The sequence below is a fragment of the Mustela lutreola genome, chromosome 2 (genome assembly GCF_030435805.1).
Source record: "Mustela lutreola isolate mMusLut2 chromosome 2, mMusLut2.pri, whole genome shotgun sequence".
In the NCBI taxonomy this organism is placed as follows: Eukaryota; Metazoa; Chordata; class Mammalia; order Carnivora; family Mustelidae; genus Mustela; species Mustela lutreola.
Window position 1 is genome coordinate 26,954,235 of NC_081291.1, and position 17,714 is coordinate 26,971,948.

The 17,714-nt window shown below is 44.1% G+C and overlaps 2 protein-coding genes across 4 annotated transcripts; both read left to right on the forward strand.

The window, feature by feature from the left end:
• Positions 1-3,353: 3,353 nt before the first annotated feature.
• RPP14 (ribonuclease P/MRP subunit p14) lies at positions 3,354-14,245 on the forward strand. Of its 3 annotated transcripts, none has more exons than XM_059161319.1 (6): positions 3,354-3,434; positions 7,785-7,882; positions 7,980-8,064; positions 12,552-12,628; positions 13,108-13,186; positions 14,108-14,245. In XM_059161319.1, exons 2-6 carry the CDS (start codon positions 7,785-7,787, stop codon positions 14,162-14,164), a joined length of 396 nt encoding a protein of 131 aa, XP_059017302.1. In that variant the 5' UTR covers positions 3,354-3,434; the 3' UTR covers positions 14,165-14,245. The 3 variants fall into 3 exon arrangements, with proteins under 3 accessions (XP_059017302.1, XP_059017301.1, XP_059017300.1); XM_059161318.1 differs by having other exon boundaries at positions 3,419-3,557; XM_059161317.1 differs by lacking the exon at positions 3,354-3,434 and adding an exon at positions 3,632-3,846.
• Positions 14,246-14,283: 38 nt separating this feature from the next.
• Positions 14,284-15,022, forward strand: HTD2 (hydroxyacyl-thioester dehydratase type 2). The gene has a single exon (XM_059161316.1). The coding sequence runs from the start codon at positions 14,284-14,286 to the stop codon at positions 14,788-14,790; it is 507 nt and encodes a 168-aa protein (XP_059017299.1). The 3' UTR covers positions 14,791-15,022.
• Positions 15,023-17,714: the final 2,692 nt, after the last annotated feature.

Consider the following 17,714-nt stretch of genomic DNA (forward strand, 5'->3'; position numbering starts at 1 on the left):
CTCCAGGGGGGTTTCCGGACAAAACACAGGCTGCCCAGCTAAATTTAATTTAGCATAAGGACATCCTATTCACTGTGTATCTGAAATTAAAATTTCACTGGGCAACAGTATTTTTATTTGCTAAATCTGGCGACCCTACAGCTGGCCGTCAATGACAGGGGGTGGGGGTGAGTAAGTATGATGAAGGCTTTCCCCCCTTACCTCCAAGGCTGGATGCTTGCTGGTTATCATTCATGCTCCAGGGCTCCCTGTGGGATCAGCCTGAGGCTGGACTTCAGCTGAACCCACATCTTTGCTTAGCTTCTTCCCCTGCCCATCCTTTCTTCCTCCCTTGCAGGTTTCCCATGAGAGCTGCCCCCAATAAATTACTTCCACGAGGATCCCTGTCTCACGCTCGGCCTCTGGGGACTAAAAAAAAAAAAAAAAAAAAAATGCCTCCCTTTCAATTTCCTTTGAGGGTTGCCTCAAGGAGCAACTTCCAGACTTGCCATCCCATGGGTTCTAGAGCTTCTCACCACCTTAGACAACTCTGTTCTCTTTTTTCATCTGTGAAAGGCAATAATGTGACATTGTGGGGTAGATGGGATAATGTGAGCACGCTCTTCGGCATTTGGCAAGTCTCCCTAAATGGAAACAACAGCTGTCATCCCGTAGCTTTTAGCTCCTGGTCCTTTTCACGCCCTTTGTCCTACCACCTCAATCTGCTGGCATCAGTGGATATGATTCCCATGAGTCTGATGGAGATTTGTGGCTGTAATCCTCCTTACACCCCCCTCTTGCCTTTTCTTCCCAACATTAGGAAAGCACCAGTTTTATCAAAAGCCATTTGGCACCAGTTCACAAGGCCCAGAGGGGAAAGCTGAACACAGCAGGGGTGGGGGGTGGTGGAGCAAGTGTGGACTCAACTCTTTCTTGGCTGCCATAGCTTCCAGGGACATAAAACACTCCCCGACCTGCCCCAACAACTTGGCTCTGAAATGTCAGAAACACAGGGTCTGGAATGGCCATCTTGGGCCAAATGACTCCACCAATGCAATGCTGGGCAACGTCTATAAAGACTGAGGCAGGTTCGTGTGTTGTGTTTTGGAGTGATGTTAAGGTATATGGTTAAGAGGGGCACCTGGGTGGCTCAGTCGTTAAGTTTCTGCCTTCGGCTCAGGTCGTGATCGCAGGGTCCTGGGATGGAGCACTGCATAGAGAGAGAGCACCGCCTGCTCCATTACAATGGAGAGCCTGTTTCTCCCTCTCCCTCTGCCTGCTGCTCCCCTTACTTACGCTCACTCACACTATCTCTGTGTCAAATAAATAAAATCTTTAAAAAAAAAAAAAAAAGAGGATACATTGTTAAGAAGGGAAAGCGCCCCCTACCCTATCTCTGGAAGGACACTTAAGAAACTCCTACCAGTGGATACCCCTCTGGACAAAGGCTGGCTGGGTGAGGATTGGGAGGAAGACTTACTTTTTATTGTTTATCCTGTCCTACATACTATTTGAAATGTAGGCCACATGCCAACAGTATCTTCTAGGAAAATAGATACAATTTAACTGAGAAAAGTCAACTACTATCTTTATCATTCAAAGGCATCTCTTTTATTCTAAATTCTGAATTAATAAGGCAACACTGAGAAAATTCAGGGAACTTGGAAGGCACTTCATTTTCAGGGTTTGGTGCAGAAAAGTGAAAATTACCCAAGTTCTTTGAAGTCTAAAATACATGAGCTGCTCTGGTTTTTCTGGGCTGCAGCCTGGTAGGTGGGTTTGCCAGGTGGCTGGTTTGGGGGGACCTCTCCCATTGCAGAGTGTTTCCTGAGCCCGATACTTCACACCCACCATTTTTTCCTCACAACTCTGGAGTAGATGCTACTAATCTCTCTGTGTGACAGATGAGGAGGATGAATAAGTGGCAGAGGATGTACTTGAAGTGAGTTTGGGCAGTTTCTGAAACCCAACCTCTTTTAAGAAAGAAAATGTCACTGTCTGTGGGGTCTGTGTTGATTTCCTCTACCTCTCCCCCAATATCGAACAAGTCCTGTCTCTTCTGAGGAAAGAAGGAAGGGAAGCAGAGCCACAGAACCAGAGAACATGACTGTAGCCAAGCACAGGTTGCAGGATGATACAGAAGAAAGTGGAACTTCAAGAAAAGACACAAGAGGGGCGCCTGGGTGGCTCATTGGGTTAAAGCCTCTGCCTTTGGCTCAGGTCATGATCTCAGGGTCCTGGGATCGAGCCCCACATCGGGCTCTCTGCTCAGCAGGGAGCCTGCTTCCCTTCCTCTCTCTGCCTGCCTCTCTGCCTCCTTGTGATCTCTGTCTGTCAAATAAATAAATAAAATCTTAAAAAAAAAAAAAAAAAAGGAAAGAAACAAACAAAGAAAAGACACAAGAGAGAAGGTCCCAGCTGACTCAGGCTCATGTGTGCCTGTGCCGGGCAACCCTCTACCTCCAACCCAGGCAGAATCAGCACACCCACCTGGGGACTACTGCATTCACTAACGGTGTGCTGTGTGTTGAGTGCCAGGCACTGGAATGCAACGGTGAGCCAGCACAGACAAGGCTTCATGCTCATGGGGCTTACACTCAAGTTTTAGCAGCCCCAGTGCCTCTCCCCCACACACCCTTGACTCATGCCACACAACTGATGGTAGTATGGGGCAGTATGGACAGCACCATCTAAAGTCAGACCGCCTGCTTCACTGTTTACACCTGGGTGGTCTTGGGCAAGTAACAGTCTCTCAGACCTCAGTCCCTCCCATTGTAAAATGGGGACGATTCATAGTAATAGCTACCTTAAGGTTGTGTGAGTTCCACGACTTAACATAAGAAATTTTTTTTTTCATGACGCCTGGCCCGAAGAAGGTACTAAATAAATATTAGTATTGTTGTTGTTGTTATTATTATATTATTATTATTTACAAACACTATCAGTTTCACGAGTACAGGGCCGTATCTTCTTGTTCTCTGCTGGGTTCCCAGTACCAGCACTAATAGTGAGTCAGCATGAATAAATGCAGAGATGAAACCGAGCTTACATCTGAAGACAGGACCATCTGGAGCTTATGTCAACCCAGATGGATAACCTACTATGGCCTGGGCGCCTCAAGGGACATTAGGAGTGGCTCCAGTCCTTGGGGTGCTTGATGGAAGATGCTCAGCAGAAGAGATGCTACATAGAAAGATGAGTGAATGAATGCATGGAAAAATGCATGACCATGAAAGCGAGCTCCTGGGACGAATAAATACGTCCGGAGTCCAGTACCCCATACACACATTTGGTCACAGAGTTTTCTCTGAAACGGGCACCAGGGGGCACTGAGCTCGGCCAGTCTGAGCTCCTGCAGGATTCACGCCCAGGTTCCAAGGAGGACGCCGCGCGGTGACGTCATATCCGCGCCTAGCCATTACGCTTCCGGGGAGCGAAACAGACAGGAGCCAAACGTAAGTAACCCCGGAGTTTCCTGGGCCCAGGGGTCTGGCCACTGCAGAGGAGCTTCCAGCTTTGGTGGGTTCTTGCAGTGAACAGGAATCAGGGAGGCGCCAGACTAATCTTATCGAAAGCAGGTAAGCAGAAGCCCTTGAAAGAGCGGTTTTTGCCGGGAATGAGCTCAGTCGGCCACACTCGTGACGCATGGCCGTACGCAACAGGTACGCATGCGCAAGCGAAGAGTTACGGCGGCCGGCGCGCGACCATCTGAAATACCTATCTGCTCCGGCCTAGGACGCAGTGGGCTGCTGGCGAGCTCCGGCCTCGCACGTCCCCGGGTATCTGTACAACAGGGTCTCGGCAGCAGATGGTGGCTGCGAGGAGTGAGCGGAATCACGTGTGCAGACCGCATGCGCCCGGCGCCAGGTGGGCGCCAAATAAATGGCGGATGGTCGTTTAAAAAAAAAAAAAAAAAAAAGGTTTAAAACAACTGAAGTGTCCAGCAGTAGGGGACTGAGCATTTTTTTTCCTTTTCTTTTAATATGATTGATTTGGCCCAAAACTTATATATTGGATGCATACTGTGTGTGATGCACTTTTCGATATCTGCGAAACAGTCGTGAACAGGATAGAACTCGGTTTCTTGCGGAGTGTATATTCTGTTGGGTGGGGGAGGGAAGTACAGAGCGAATAAATGAATTACGTAGTTGTGTCAGAAGGTGGTTAAGTGCTGTGGGGGAAAACTAGAACAGGGGCGTGGAGGGGCTGCCGTATTAGAACAGCCACCGGACCAAACCGAGGGGTGCGAGTTGATCAAAGCCGTGAAAGAAACGAGGGAGCGAGCCATCTGGTTACCTGGAGGAGGAGTGTTCCCAGCGTGCGGAAAAGCTGGGAGCGAGGCGCAGAGGCGGGAGGGAAACGGTGTGTGAGGAAGAGCTAGGAGTCTGGTGGAGGGCAGTGAGCAAGGGAGCATGGTCAGAGCTGGGGGAGGAGGCAGCGGTACAGTTCAGGGTAAGGCCTTGCCGGGCCTGTAAGTCCTTTGGGTTTACTCTCAGTAAAACGGGAACCATGGCTAGGTTTTGAGCAGAGGAATGGCGAGGGCTCGAATAGGTTTTAACTGGCTCAGTCTGACTGCTGTAGAGACTAGGTTGGGGGAGAGTGGGCAGCAGGTGGAATTAGGGACACCTATGATTGTAGGTCACTTAATGAGCATCCCTACAGCCATTACAAAGGCTGGCTTCAAAGATGATGATAGCAAGAGCTGTGGAAGTTCTTCCATTGTTACAGTGAGCCTGGCTGTAGGAAGGGTACCCAGGCATGCTCTCCCTTAATCTCGGGACAGCCTGCAGAGGGCAATACTGTCACTGCCTCTGAGGCTGAGGCTGAGGCCTTTGGGGAGGTCACTGCTCAGTAAACACTTGCTCCTTAAGTCTTTTTTGGTCAAATATACATAACTTAAAATGGCCATTTTTAAGGGTACAGCCCATTGATGCAAAGTATGTTAACACTGTTATGGAACCATTATCATCCATTTCCAGAAAAGTCTTCATTGTTATTGGCATCCTGAGCTTCAGGCCAAATCTCATTCCCCTAGCTCAGACAGCCAACTCCATCAAGACTGAGGGTGACTCTTAAAAAAAACACCCTTCGGGTGCCAGACAATGAATGAAGTGATTGAGGGCTCTATTCTCTCTGCCCTTCTAGTCAGGCACAACTCTAATGATTGGGGAAAAAATCATCAGGTGGTTATTTCTGCAGTCTTTCTTTCTTTCTTTTTTTTTTTTTTCTTTAAAGATTTTATTTATTTATTTGAAAGAGATCACAAGCAGGCAGAGAGGCAGGCAGAGAGAGAGGAGGAAGCAGGCTCCCTGCTGAGCAGAGAGCCCAATGTGGGGTTCTATCCCAGGACTCCGAGTTCATAACCTGAGCGGAAGGCAGCAACTTAACCCGCTGAGCCACCCAGGCGCCCCTGCAGTCTTTCTTGAAAGCAAAAGTATCCTCAAACATACAGGCCTAATACTTATCACATTCAGTAAGTTTTATTGAATACCTACTCTGTGCCAGACACAGTAACTATTCATGTTTCTAAGTGGATGCTTGGATGTAGCTCCTTGACCCTAACTTCTCCTTTTCTCTGAGGATATCATCTAGGAGTGGTTGGAACTGAGCCTGGTGCAAAGGTTTTATAAATGCTGGTTTATAGCTATGTGGCCTTGGCTAAGTCCCTTTCTTTGGTTGGCCCTCAGTTTCCTGGTTTCTTTATTGGGGAACCAGATATTGAACAAATAGTATTAAGAGATTGCAAAACAAGTGAATCTAATGTAGAATAAGGTGTCCAAAATATGGCTTTCTTGAGGAGGTAAAGTTCCTGGAAGAGGTGAGCTTTAAGCTAAAATGTAAAGGATGAATAGGGGCTATCCAGAGGGGGAGTGAGGTAGGAGTGGAGCCAGTGACAGATTATCCCCAGGGGACCAGCATGTTCTGAATTCTTGAAGGATCCAGGTCTATTAGAAATGATATTCATTGCCCATTCCAGGAATCCCTCTTCTCAAACCCCTTGCTTTTTAAGCTCAGCCCTTTGTGGGGGGTAGGGGCTGCCAAATAGCTCTGTATACACCTGACCTTCAGACAGAAGAGGCAGATCCAGCATGGGATGGAACAGCAGAGCTACCACTTCTCATTCTCCTCTTCATGTTCTGTGTTGACTGAGGGCAAACAAGAAGATCCTACATTTTATTCCTGTATGCTATTTTTTTTTTTTAAGATTTTATTTATTGGTTAGAGATGATGCACAAGCAGGGGAAGCAGCATGTAGAGGGAGAAGCAGGCTCCCCACAGATCAAGGAGCCCGATGCTCAGGATGTCAGGACCCCGGGATCATGACCTGAGCAGAAGGCAGATGCATAACTGACTGAGCCACCCAGGTGTCGTTTTGTTTGTTTGTTTGTTTTTTAATTAGGAAGCATTGAACCAGAGTGGTCTTGAGGGACTCAGGAGTGTTTGGAATCTGTGTGTCCTTGGGCAAGCGTTACCTCTCTTTGCCAAGCCTCAGTGTCCTCTTCTCAAAAATGGATTGGGGGGAAAGTGGGAATAATAATAGCTTTTCCTCATAGGATCATTTTGAAAACTTATGACTTAAGGCATGTGGGGCTTTTAGCCCAGAGCTAGGTACTTAGTAAAAAAAAGTGTCCATTGGGATTATATTATTAGGATTTGAGAGTACAGCAGTGTGGCATGTCGAAAATCTTTGCGTCTTTATGGGTAAATTTGGTTTAACCAGAAATAAATGAATTACTATACTAGGAGTTCTTTTAAAAATCAAATGGGTTTAAAAAAAAAAAAAAAGAAGAAGAAGAAGAAGAAAGAAAGGGAGAAAGAAAAAAAGAAAGGCAAGGGGTGCCTGGGTCGTTCAGAGGAGCATGTGACTTGAACTCAGGGTCATGAGTTCAAGCCTCACTTTGGATGTAGAGATTACTTAGATAAATAATAAGCTTGAAAAAAAATCAAATGGGTCTGGGATGCCTCTCTGGCTTATTTGGTAGAGCATGCAACTCTTGATCTCAGGGTTGTGAGTTCAAGCCACACACTGGGTGTAGAACTTACTTTAAAAAAAGAAATCAAGGGACGCCTGGGTGGCTCAGTTGGTTAAGCAGCTGCCTTCGGCTCAGGTCATGATCCCAGCGTCCTGGGATCGAGTCCCACATCTGGCTCCTTGCTCAGCAGGGAGCCTGCTTCTCCCTCTGCCTCTGCCTGCCATTCTCTCTGCCTGTGCTTGCTCTCTCCCCCCTTCTCTCTCTGATAAATAAAAAAATTATTAAAAAAAAAAAAGAAAAGAAATCAAGGGGCACCTGGGTGGCTCAGTGGGTTAAATCTCTGCCTTCAGCTCAGGTCATTATCTCAGGGTCCTGGAATTAAGCCCTGAATCAAGCTCTTTGCTCAGCAGGGAGCCTGCTTCCCCCCACCCTCCTGCCAACGCCTGCCTTTCTGCCTACTTGTGATCTCTGTCAAATAAATAAATAAAATCTTTTTAAAAATTTAAAAAAAATTTTAAAATTTAAAAAAATAAAAATGGGTTAAATTCTCATTTAAGGGAAGCCTGAGTGGCTCAGTGGGTTAAAGCCTCTGCCTTTGGCTCAGGTCATGATCCCTGGGTCCTGGGATTGAGTCCCGCATCAGGCTCTCTGCTCAGTGGGGAGCCTGTTTTCTCCTCTCTCTCTCTCTGCCTGCTTCTCTGCCTACTTGTGATATCTGTCAAATAAATAAATAAAACCTTAAAAAAAATTCTCATTTAAAAAATGGGGGGTGGGGAGTGAAAAACAGCTTGTACCTTGCTAATTTGTAGCCCTCTTGCCTTTAATTTCTAGATGTGTTCAGCTTTGGAAAAGATGCCAACCCCAGCCACCACATATGAAAGAATAGTTTACAAAAATCCCTCTGAGTACCATTATATGAAAGTCTCCCTGTAAGTTCAGTCTCTTTAGTTCTATTTGTAATGACATTTTTATGAATCTGGATAGTATGGAATTTAATACATTTTTTTCTTTTTAATGTTTTTGTAGAGAATTTCAGGATCGTGGGGTTGGACTGAATGCTGCACAGTTCAAACAGCTGCTTATTTCAGCCTTGAAGGACCTCTTTGGGGAGGTATGAATCACTTGGTAGATTGAACATTCCCAAGATTTTTGTAAGAAATACCGAAACAGTGCTTTTCCAAATGCTTATTTTAAAACTTTAGAAACATACTTGACACTGCAGAAGCAGACTTTCAGAAATGATGAGTTTTGGGTAGGTCTTTTCTAATATGCCTTTGTGTATTTGACAAGGAATGTGTTAGACAAATGTTTTAGTGCCGTGCTATACACACTGTGGCCCAGACTGACAACCTGCAAATAGTTTTTTGGGGTTTTTTTGTTTTGTTTTGTTTTTTAAGATTTTATTTATTTAAAGAGGGTGTATGTGAGCAGGGGGAGCGGTAGCGGGAGAGGGAAAGAGAACCCCAAGCAGACACCACATTGAGCACAGAGTCCAACCAGGGCTCAGCTCAGGACCCTAGATCACAGTCCGACCTAAAATCAAGAGTCAGACACATAACTGCCTGAGCCACCCAGGCACCCTGTGCAGTTTTTTTGCCCATTGTGAAAATTTGTGATTCACACCAAAATCAGCACACTCCTTCCTTACTGAGAAAGTCTCTGTAAGCAAACCTTGAGGTGAGCTATCAGAAGAGCTTGCAATGCTTGATCTTAGAATCATGAGTTAGAGCCCCACACTGGTGTAGAGATTACTAAAAATAAATAAATAAATAAATAAATAAATAAACTTAAAAAAAACAAACTGAGCTGAACTAAACAATGTACTTAGTGATATTTTTTATTTACATTGTGTTACAGCCTCTTATTTTATCATAGACCAGCGCACTGAGTAGTCCCATGTTAGCATTTACTTGAAAATAAGCAGAATTTTGAGAGAGAACAAAGATGATTTAGGAAATTATTTCCTGATTCATATATTTTATCAAATCAAAATCTGATAAGCATCTCATTAAAATTAAAAACATTTACTCCACAGCAGACTCAGGTAAGAGGATGAAAAGACAAATTATAGACTGGGGGAGACTAATTGTAAACCACATATATAAAATGTAAAAAAGAGGGGCGCCTGGGTGGCTCAGTGGGTTAAAGCCTCTGCCTTCAGCTCAGGACATGATCCCAGGGTCCTGGAATCGAGCCCCACATCGGGCTCTCTGCTCAGCAGGGAGCCTGCTTCCTCCTCTCTCTCTGCCTCCTTCTCTGTGATCTCCGTCTGTCAAATAAATAAATAAAATCTTTTTTTAAAAAATAAAATAAAATGTAAAAAGAACTCTTAGGCGCCTGGGTGGCTCAGTCAGTTAAGCGTCTGCCTTGGGCTCAGGTCACGATGCCAGGGTCCTGGGATTGAGCCCGGAATTGGGCTTCCTTCTCGGCAGGGAGTCTGCTTCTCCTTCTCCTCCCCCCCATGCATGCTTGTTCTCTCTCTGTCTCAAAAATAAATGAAAAATCTTTCAAAAAATAAAAATAAAACAAACTCTAAAAGCTCCATAGTAAAGAAAACCAAACATTTCAACTTGAAAGTGTGTAAAAGATACAAATAGACATTTTAGAAAAAAAGATGTACTGTGGACAGAGAAACACATGAATGAAAAGATATTCAGCATTATTAGCCATTAGGGAAACACACCTTAAAAACACAATAAGCTCAGGGTGTCTGAGTGGCTCAGTTGCTTAAGCAACTGCCTTCAGCTCAGGTCATGATCCTGGAGTCCCAGGATCGAGTTCTGCATTGGGCTCCCAGCTCCAGGGGGAGTCTGCTTCTCCCTCTGACCTTCTGCTTTCTCGTGCTCTCTCTCACTGTCTCTCTCTCTCAAATAAATAAATAAAAATTTAAAAAACAACAACACAATAAGCTCAAAAAAAGCCCCAGAAAACAAAATGGGGGAGGGGCACCTGACTGGCTCAGTTGAAGGAGCATGAGACTCTTGATCTCTTGACTCTTGGTTGTGCATTTGAGCCCCATGTTGGGTGTCAGGATTACTTAACAATAAAATCTTTTTTTTTTTTTTTAAAGATTTTATTTATTTATTTGACAGAGAGAGATCACAGCAGGCAGAGAGAGAAGGAAGGGAAGCAGGCTCCCCACTGAGCAGAGAGCCCGATGCGGGACTCGATCCCAGGACCCTGAGATCATGACCTGAGCCGAAGGCAGCGGCTTAACCCACTGAGCCACCCAGGCGCCCAACAATAAAATCTTTAAAAAAACAAGTAAATAGGGGTGCCTGGGTGGCTCAGTGGGTTAAGCCTCTGCCTTTAGCTCAGGTCATGATCTCAGGATCCTGGGGCCCGTCAGGCAGGGAGCCTGGTTCCTCCTCTCTCTGCCTGCCTCTATGCCTACTTATGATCTCTCTGTCAAATAAATAAATAAAATCTTTTTTTTAAAAAGTAAATTAAAAAAATAATAAAAATTAAAAAAAATTAAAAATAAAAAAATTAAAAAGTAAATAAAAAATTAAAACACAGCGAGCTATCACTACACACCTAACAGAGCAACTGAAAATAAAATTTTAGAAAATGGTGATAATACTAAATGCTGGTGAGGATGTAGAGAAACTGGGTCACTCCTTCATTGCTAATGGGAATGCAGAATGGCATAGACACTTCAGAATACCATTTGACAGTTTCTAAAAACAACTAAACATGCATATGCTCTACTACCCAGCAGTTATACACCTAGGCATTTGTCCTAGAGAAGTGAAAACTTAATGTTCACACAAAACTTTTATGTGAGTGTTCATCGTAGCTTTATTTGTAGGAGCCCAAAAGCAGAAATAAGCCAGATGTCCTTCTGTGAGTGGTTAAACGTTCATGATATATTCATACCGTAGAATATAATCAGTAATAAAAAGGAACAAACTGTAGATACACATAAAAACTTAACTGAATCTCCAGAGAATTATGCTAAGTGAAAAAGCTAATACCAAAAGGTAACATTCCGGGTGATCCCATTTGTATCATGCAGCTGAAGTAAGTAAGTATATAAACTGGAGAAAGATACGTGGTTAGGGGTTGGGGGGAGGAGTGGGTGTGACTAAAACGACGTAGGAGAGCAGCCGTGTGGTGATGATCTAATTCTGGTGATGGTATCTCCCAGATGAGATACCATCTTGGTGGTTATGATAGTGGTTGCATGAAACGCTCTGTGTGGGAAGATTGCAGAGAAGTATGCACACACACACGCACAGACAAATATGAATGCGTGTATGACTGTCAAAATCTGAATAAACTGGTTTATCAATTTTAGGTTTTTGGGTTTGATACTGTATTACCGGGGGTGCATAGAACCTTCCTTTAAAATACATTGTACCTTGTGATTCCAATTTTTCAAAATAAAAAGTTTAAGAGAAAAGTGTGCACCTTTTATCAGGTGTAATACCCGGTTCCAGAATGAAGAATGTTATGAGAGAGGAAGTAGATGGTTTCTGTATGTGAAACAACCTAGCAGGCAGTTGAGCTTAATCCTGGGGATCAGGGATGGAACTTTTTCTTTTTTAACCCTGAGATCGAAAGTCTCCTGCTCAACTAACTGAGCCATCCAGGTGCCCCCAGGGATGGAACGATTTAAACGAAGACTTTTGAAGGGTAAAGAGTCAGGAAGAGTTACAGGAAGAACATTCCAGACAGGGATAATTGTAAATAAGCAGTCCCAATACTCCAGCACCACCAAATAAAATATTGCTTTTTTAGAGGAGAATAGCAGTTGACAGGATTAATTGTAAGACTTTAACACTAGTGATGATGGGGGCTCCTGGGTAGCTCAGTCTGTTAAGCATCTGCCTTCGACTTGGGTCGTGATCCCAGAATCCAGGGATGGAGCCCTGTGTTAGGCTCGCTGTTCAGCAGGGAGTCTGCTCCCTCTGCTCCTGCTTATACTTGCTCTTTCTCTCTCTCTCTAGCTTGCTCTCAAATAAATATAATCTTTTTTTTTTTTTTAAGATTTTATTTATTTATTTATTTGACAGAGAGAGAGATATCGAGAGAGGGAACACAAACAGGGGGAGTGGAAGAGGGAGAAGCAAGTGGGGTTCCCACCAAGCAGAGAGCCCAACGTGGGACTCAATCCCAGGAACCTGGGATCATGACCTGAGCCGAAGGCAGACATTTAATGACTAAGCCACTCTGCTGCCCTCCAAATAAATAAATAAAATCTTTAAAAAAAAAAAAAAAGAACTCAGTGATGGGAGAAGGTACCTTGCTACCTCAATCACTGGAGCATACAACTCTTGATCTCGCAGTTGTGAGTTCAGGCCCCACATTGGGTAGAGATTACCTTAAAAAAATAAATTGCGAGGGGAGCCTAGATGGCTCAGTTGTTAAGCTTCTGTCTTCAGCTTGGGTCATAATCCCAGGGTCCTGGGATCGATCCCCACATCAGGCTCCTTGCTCAGTGGGAAGCCTGCTTCTCCCTCTCCCACTCCGCCCTGCTTATGTTCCCTCTCTCCCTATCTCCCTCTCTCTGTCAAATAAATAAATAAAATTTTAAAAATAATAATAATAAATAGCAACAATAATAGTCTGCTAATAGTATTTTTCCATACTTAGGTTGATGCAGCGTTACCCTTGGACGTCCTAACCTACGAAGAGAAGACCCTGTCAGCCATCTTGAGGATATGTAGCAGGTATGACAGACAGAGGCACCTTTGTAGTATAATAGAGGAGAGACATGGATGGAGAAATAGAGCAAAAATACTCTTCTCTAAGAAGAGGCTTGTCTTATGAACTCTGAGTAGTTTTGGGAATTTTAAACTGGGATGGATATGAACACTTATCCCCCAGGAGCTTAGACATAAAGAACAAAACTCATAATTTGCTTATAGCTGTTGTGTTTCCCAATTGATAGCCATGGTTGCAAACTCAAAAATGTATATTTTAGAAACATTCCTAATTGCAGTTTATTTTATTCTTTGCCTATGAGATACTGTGCTTTTACTTTTAAAGTTTTCTCATTTAGGGCTCTCTTTGGCAGCACATCTACTCAAGTTTTCTCATTTAAATTAGGGTTTTTTAGAACTAATTTAGCTGTCTGGCCCATCACAAAAGTACTAGAGAGATATCGCAGAGACAAATCCTTATGCATTCATTGTTGATCTCTCTACAGTGGTCTTGTCAAGTTGTGGAGCTCTTTGACTCTGTTAGGATCCTATAAAGGCAAGAAATGCGCTTTCAGAGTAATTCAGGTAAAGGCTTCCTTCACATATTCCAAACAAGGCTGAGAAGGGGTCAAACAGCTTTTTCTTTTTTTTCTTTTTTTTTTTTTTTAAGATTTATTTTTGAGAGAGAACGAAGCAGAGTTCGGGCCCCAGCGTGCTGGGCCCATGGAGGGGGGGGATGCTAAGGGAGAGGTGAGGGAAAGAATCTCAAGCAGACTCCATGCTGAGCGAGGAGGCCAACATAGAGCTCAGTCCCAAGACGCCAAGATCATGACCTGAGCTAAAGTCAAAAGTCAGACACCCAACTGACTAAGCCACCTGGGCACCCCTCAAACTGCTTTTTTTTTTAAAGATTTTATTTATTTATTTGAGACAGAGACAGTGAGAGAGAGAACATGAGCGAGGAGAAGGTCAGAGAGAGAAGCAGACTCCCCGCAGAGCTGGGAGCCCGATGCGGGACTCGATCCCAGGACTCCGGGATCATGACCTGAGCCGAAGGCAGTCGTCCTACCAACTGAGCCACCCAGGCGTCCCTCAAACTGCTTTTTTAATACATGTCCCATTTTTTGCTTGCATAAATCTAGTATGGATTAAAATTATCCACGGCGGGCAGGGGGGAGGAATAAGGACTACATTGCTTCTGGAAGTGTGAGAGAAAGCACTTAGATTTTAGATTGTATGGGAGATGTTTGGGGATGAAACTTGGAACTCTTGTGGAAAAGTCTTAACTTTCCATTTGTTGCTTAATACCTAGTGCCTAAAATATTAGAAGACTCTTTGTAAACTTATGATGATGATTTATGTATTTGAGGCTACCTCTAAGTGTGCTCTTTGAGATGCCACTGCGTCAGCCTCACGTACCCTAGGAAACGAGGCACGTTTCCACATGCCCTGTGTTGCAGTGCAATTTCTCCCCAGATTTCCTTAACTTTTTTCTTTCTCTTACAGGTTTCTCCATTTCTGCTTGCCTTATCTGGTAATAGTAGGGAACTAGTATTGGATTGAATAGTTTTCAATTGCAGAAACATTCCTCTGCTCTCAAAAGCACCTTTTGGTGACAATAAGCTGTCTGAAGACTGAAGCCGTTTTAAAGCTCCGATTGCTAGGATTTGACAGTGCTGAAGATGTTCCCAGTAATTTCCCGCCATTATCTGTGGTGGGTTGGGGTTCAGAGGAGAATCTGCCTGAGCCAACCAGTGGTGAATCGGCAGCGCATTGAGCAGACACACGTCAGAGTTGGAGACCGGGCTGAACTCAGCAGGGTCTTCACACAGAGGGACGTGGCTGCCTTCTCAGAATTAACGGGGGATGTTAATCCTTTGCATTTAAATGAAGATTTTGCAAAACACACCAAGTTTGGAAAGACAATTGTACATGGAGTTTTGGTCAATGGACTTATTTCGGCTCTCCTGGGAACTAAAATGCCAGGGCCAGGCTGTGTATTACTTTCACAGGAAATTAGCTTTCCAGCCCCTTTATATGTTGGAGAAGTTGTTTTAGCCTCCGCAGAGGTGAAAAGGCTGAAGCGATTCATTGCCGTTATTGCCGTGTCGTGTTTTGTAACAGAAGGTGAAAAGACTGTTATGGAAGGCTGGGTTAAAGTTATGGTCCCAGAAGCTCCCCAGTCCTGAACTGTGTTTAAAGATGCACTTTCAGGTGCCAGTGGTACTATTCTAGAGCCTTTGAGGAAAAGGGATTGCTGCTCTTCCCCGAGGGATGGCTTATAGACCAAGAAGCCTGTGTTGGGGGAGGGGAGCAGGTAGAGGGGCGTTCCAAGGTCCACTGTCCAGTTTGGCGTTATGCTTCATAGACTTAAGTATATTCATCGTCTGTCTAGGTTTTTGAAATGGAAAAAATAGGGCGCCTGGGTGGCTCAGTGGGTTAAGCCGCTGCCTTCGGCTCAGGTCATGATCTCAGGGTCCTGGGATCGAGTCCCGCATCGGGCTCTCTGCTCAGCAGGGAGCCTGCTTCCTCCTCTCTCTCTCTGCCTGTGTCTCTGCCTACTTGTGATCTCTCTCTGTCAAATAAATAAATAAAATCTTTAAAAAAAAAAAAAAAAAAAAAAAAGAAATGGAAAAAATACCAGGAAGGTTATTTAGCCAAAGGTTCTACTTTTAGGATTTCACATGTAGTTAGATTTGCATTTGAGTAACAAACCTGCCTCTATCTGTGGAGACTAAGTTTGTGACTGAATTTATAACTAGCATTTTTTTTTTTTAAATATAGCTAGCATTTAATTACTGAAGGCAGCAGCAGAAGTCAGGTCATCTCTGAGCACCTACCTTCTACCAGTCCAGGTACTTAGATCCTGTCCTTCAGCAGTTTCTGGGTCAGAGTTGGTCGTAATTTGTTACTATTTACACCACAATGGCACCTTGTTCCATCTTCAGTGACATATGCCTTTCGGATGGTTTCCCTGTGATTAGAGAAGGGCTTATGTGCACGTTTGGACTCATTTATGTAAACTGTCTCAACCTCACTTATACAACAGGGATGACAACACCTACCACACAGGACCGATGGAGATGCTAGGTACAAATAGCTAAGCACAAAGTCCAGCCGCTCATCCATTCTCCCCGTGAATGAGGTTAGACGTTTTCCCAAGTTTAGAGCAAACTAGCCCACAATTAAACAGGTGACAGACTCATTTTTCAAGATGTTAATCAGTCTAAACCTGGAATAGAGTTGGAATGCAAAATTTCTATTTTAGTAATCCAGATTATTTTCTCCCTCCCTTGAAAACACTGTGGATTCTCCCCTGTATAAATAATACATGTTTATTGTAAAGATATTATAAATAAAAAGTATAAGGAATGCTGTGGAGGCCAAGTTTTTAAGAACTGAGGGATATTGAAAATTTAATCAGTATTAAGAAAAAAAAGTTGGACACCGAAGAGGAAATGCGTCTAATGTGTTCGTACTGAGTGGTCATCCCAGCGCAACCAACACTTTCAAGATAATCTATAACAGGGGCACCTGGGTGGCTCAGTGGGTTAAGCCTCTGCTTTCGGCTCAGGTCATGATCCCAGGGTCCTGGCATCAAGCCCCGCATCAGGCTCTCTGCTTGAAAAAAAGATAATCTATAACAGAACATCCAAATCTCTGTGATTTTATTTTTTTTAAAGATTTTATTTATTTATTTGACAGAGATCACAAGCAGGCAGAGAGAGAGGGGAAGCAGGCTCCCCATGGAGCAGAGAGCCCGATGCCGGACTCGATCCCAGAACCCTGAGATCATGACCGAGCTGAAGGCAGAGGCCAGACCCACTGAGCCACCCGGGTGCCCTGCTCTGTGACTTTAGATGGTGGTTCTGATTACAGCTAGATGCTTTGATCAGGAAGATAGAGCAAGAGTCATTGGTGAGATCAACCTCCATTTCCTGGGAAAAGGTTTTTCCACCTGGTGAGTCACTAACTAGATTTTTTTTCTTTTTTTTAATTTTTACGTCAAGGGGATAAATTAAGCAGATTACTAGGAAAAATCACTCTAGGCACTAGAGGGCAATGATGTGTATAAATGGTATTTTTAAACTGTTGACTATTGTACCATATTCTAGTTGGTGATGGTGAGATGAAAATACTAAAATCAATGTGAGAAAAAGGATGCCGTTCTCATGAGTTTCAGAATGGGCAGCTGTGCGGCTCAGATGCACAGGAAGACTTATTCATAGGGGAAGGCTACACAAGCTAAAACTGTTACAGTGTTGGGGAAAGGAATGAAAACTTGAAGCACAAAATACAGACTCCAAGCCATGACTGTCTGTTCCCGTAGAACTCATTCTCTGGCTCTAGTAGCACTCTTGAGAACTAGGTCCATAAATGGAGTATGATATGATCGTTAATAATGGTAGTAGCTACCATTTTTTCTTCAAGTTTCTACCTCCCTCCCTTTTTTAAAAGATTTTATTTATTTATTTGACAGTCACAGCAAGAGAGGGACCGCAGCAGGGGGAGTGGGAGGGGAAAAGCAGGCTTCCTGCCAAGTAGGGAGCCCAATGTAGAGCTTGTGGGGCTCCATTCCAGGATGCTGGGATCATGACCTGAGTCGAAGGCAGGCACTTAACGACTGAGCCACCCAGGTGCCCCCATCCCCCCTTTTCTTTTCTTTTCTTTTAAGATTTTTAGAAAGCGTGAGTAGAGGGGGGGCAGAGGAAGAGAGAATCTCAAAAAGGCTGCACACTGAGCACAGAGCCTGACACAGGGCTCGATCTCCTAATCCTGAGATCATGATCTGAACCGAAGCTAAAACCAAGTGTCAGACACTTAACCAACTGAGTCACCCTAAGTGACCCTAAGATTTTATTTTTAAGTAATCTCTATACCCAACATGGGGCTCAAACTTAAAACCCCGAGATCAAGAGCCACAGGCTCCATCAACTGAGCCAGCCAGGCGTCCCACTGAGCCAGTTTTCTACATTAACTCTAGTCTCTGAAAACTTTGTGAATTAAACTTAATGTCCCATTTTATAGGCAAGGAAACAGACTGATGCTGTGTAACTTGCCCAAGGCTGTACAGCCAGTATGTGGTAGAGCAGGGATGCAAATGGGGACCTTT

Excerpts from the sequence above, each read along its gene's own strand:
- RPP14 (XM_059161319.1), top strand. The coding sequence starts at position 7,785 with ATGTGTTCAGCTTTGGAAAAGATGCCAACCCCAGCCACCACATATGAA. Across the intron at positions 7,883-7,979 it reads CATTATATGAAAGTCTCCCT|AGAATTTCAGGATCGTGGGG; the intron begins GTAAGTTCAGTC and ends ATGTTTTTGTAG. Across the intron at positions 13,187-14,107 it reads GCGCTTTCAGAGTAATTCAG|GTTTCTCCATTTCTGCTTGC; the intron begins GTAAAGGCTTCC and ends TTTCTCTTACAG.
- HTD2 (XM_059161316.1), top strand. The coding sequence starts at position 14,284 with ATGTTCCCAGTAATTTCCCGCCATTATCTGTGGTGGGTTGGGGTTCAG.